The sequence below is a fragment of the Gadus chalcogrammus genome, chromosome 12, assembly GCF_026213295.1.
Source record: "Gadus chalcogrammus isolate NIFS_2021 chromosome 12, NIFS_Gcha_1.0, whole genome shotgun sequence".
Taxonomy (NCBI): domain Eukaryota; kingdom Metazoa; phylum Chordata; class Actinopteri; order Gadiformes; family Gadidae; genus Gadus; species Gadus chalcogrammus.
The window spans coordinates 30353001-30355930 of NC_079423.1; the positions used below are offsets into that span (position 1 = coordinate 30353001).

Consider the following 2930-nt stretch of genomic DNA (forward strand, 5'->3'; position numbering starts at 1 on the left):
GTATCATCAATACTATATATTACTGTTCAGAGCGATAAAAATGTTTGGTCCTTTGGTCCTTTAGGGGTGAAAGAGTTGCTGTTCTACGGTTGCTAGTGAAACCTCAGTGACCCCTGAGGGTTCTGCGCTTGCTGAGAGAAACAGTGAGAGAATAAGAGAAAGAGGGAAACAGAGAGAAGAACGTCTCTCAGTGGACAGACAAGAAAAAGCGTATTTTCTCCCCACTGTTCTTGATCTTCAAGTTTTAACCCTCATATGTCCAGTATGGTGAAAGCCCCAAGCGCCTCTTTCGTTATATATATGTGTGTATATAATATGTATATAGAAATCTATTTGTTGTTGCTGCTTTTTTTTTTGTTTGTTAGTTTGTTGCTTAATTAACAATTCAAGTCTCAACAAGGAGTTCTGTTGTTTCGGTTTCGTCGCGTCTTTTCCTTTTTTTTCCTGCCTGTGTGTTTTTTTGTTGTGTTTTTTTTTTTTCCTCATTGCGCGTCGTCTGTGACCGCCGATAGAGTCCTCGGGCGACGTAGCCCTCACACCCCCACCCCCACCCCGCCCTCCTCCATCCACATCTTTTTCTTCCTCTCTCTTAACCTTTAGCTCATCACGTAAATGCTGATATGTCTTCCAAAACTCCTTTAAGTGTTGATTTTTTTTAAAACAGATTTCATTTGTTTTCAAACGAGAAAAAAAGTTGAACTCCTCCCAGATATCGTCACGTCCTCAAAAACCTAGGGAGAGAGACAGAGAGACAAAGAAAGAGACCAAGAAAGAGAGAGAGATAGAAAGAGAGAGAGAGAGAAAGAGAGAGAGAGACAGAGAGAGAGACAGAAACCAACATTAGTCATGTCCAAAGCAATGGATTGCTCAATACTTACGGACATGCCAATACGCTGAGATCATATCAGTCTAATGACCTCAAGAGAGCTAACCTCCATCGACGCAACAATCCAATCATGCCAACGTCAAACTTCCCGGCCAAAACATGTTTTTCCACTGTGCAGGGTTATCCAAAGCAAGCCTTTGTAAGCAGCAGGTGGTGCCAGGTTGTCCTTCCTCCCTCACCTGTTGGTGCAGTGGAACCTGAAGGAATGCGGGGTCAATAAGGGCGGCTGGCATCCTTCGGTCTCTTTAGCTGCACTTTCAACCGCTTCATCCCGATCTGAAATCCATTCATGGCTTGAATGGCAGCCTGGGCACTGGAGGGGTTGTCAAAGCTGACAAAACCTGGAGAAAGGGAAGTGACATCGCTCATCATCAGCACTTCAGTCCGACGAAGATAAACGACTGTGCGTCGTTTAAATAGCTCCCCCCGGCTCTGCCTTCAAAACTTCCTGGGAATAGGGGAATTATGTATTGTTTCATTTAACATCAGAAGTCTGCAAATATGTGATGCTTGCATTAAATCCGTACGGAACGTCAGACACATTCTTTTGTAAATGATCTTTTCCTTTTTCTTTTTTGGGTGATGAATGGGGCGGTGGATATTGTGGCTCTACAGCGTCAGAAAGACACAAGGCAGTCCCGATGGAGCAGAAGCCCCGATATAATACAATATATAATACACATGTGCCTGGACGCAACGAGCTGCACACCACACATCCTGTCTCCATCATGTGTCAAAGTAAAAGCGTGGCGAGGTCAGTGAGCCCCCCCCCCCCTCCGTGTGTCTGGTGTCATTAGGTACAGTCGCTGACCCGTGGAAGGCAGCAGGGGCCTGCCCACCTGGGAGAGGTGTCTGCCCGCCCGGGGGGTGGGGGTGGAGGTGGAGGTGGGGGTGGGGGTGTCTACTTGACTCGCACACCATCAGGTTCTTCCATTAGGCGGGGGAGGGGTTGTGTTGCGCAGGATGGATGGACGGGAAATACACGCTCAGACCTCCGTGCCCTTTAGCGTCCCACCAATAACGTGCGCACGGGGCGCCTGTGCACACGCATGTGCGCATACACAGACAGACACACACAGAGACACACATACACATACACCATTCAGAAACGCACTAAATCCCCCACACACTCCGACACCGACACAGACACCGACACACACACACACACACACACACACACACACACACACACACACACACACACATGCATACACATACAGTACTCGTAAAGACACACAAACAAACAAAGACGAACACAAACACATACACACACAAATACAGTGCTCATAAACACACACAATCACACACACACACACACACACACACACACACACACACACACACACACACACACACACACACACACACACACACACACACACACACACACACACACACACACACACAAACACACACACATGCAAACATAGCTCAGGCAATCACACATGCATACACAAACGCACACTCGTAAACACAGAGATGCACACACACATGCATGAATAAAGACACACACACACACACACACACACACACACACACAAATGATCCGTCAGGGTTTGTTTCTCCTTTGTTCCATCTAGATTAATTACAGCAGCGAGCTTGGCCCGTCCGCGGACCGGGCATTACGTTGTAAACGCGTAGTGTAACAGTCAATACTGCAAATAGCTCTTTCATGAATTTATATGTTATTAAGTCTCCCAGGGGAGAGTCCGGACCGGCAATCAATGGGGCCCAGGGATGTGCAGTTCCATGAAGTGAAAACAAATGTTGATCTATAATTGTTCTTTGCCTCCCCCCCTCTCCCCCCTCTCCCCCCTGATCTCCCCACGCGGTCCCCTCCTTTTCAGAGTTTGTCCGAGCCGAGGGCTGCCTTGGAGACGTGTGGATGAGAGCCAGTAGTGGGGAGATGGTGTAGTGTGGTGGTGGTGGTGGTGGAGGTGGGGCAGTAAAGGTGGTGTAGTGATGTGGCAGAGGCCAACCAGCACGTCCACGGCTGCTGGGAGAAATCCGCACTAACCTAATGATCACCCTCCATTTGGAGGCT

At 48.1% G+C, this 2930-nt stretch overlaps 1 protein-coding gene across 1 annotated transcript in view; it reads right to left on the reverse strand.

Moving 5' to 3' along the window:
• Positions 1 to 648: 648 nt before the first annotated feature.
• Positions 649 to 2930, reverse strand: part of LOC130392818 (CUGBP Elav-like family member 5) — a 5831-nt gene continuing 3549 nt past the window's right edge. The window contains exons 5-6 of the mRNA XM_056603309.1: positions 1066 to 1227; positions 649 to 731 (exon numbers count right to left, since the gene is read on the reverse strand). Of these exons, the coding sequence (XP_056459284.1) occupies positions 1100 to 1227 (128 nt within the window). The 3' untranslated portion in view covers positions 649 to 731; positions 1066 to 1099. The remainder of the gene's footprint in view (positions 732 to 1065; positions 1228 to 2930) is intronic.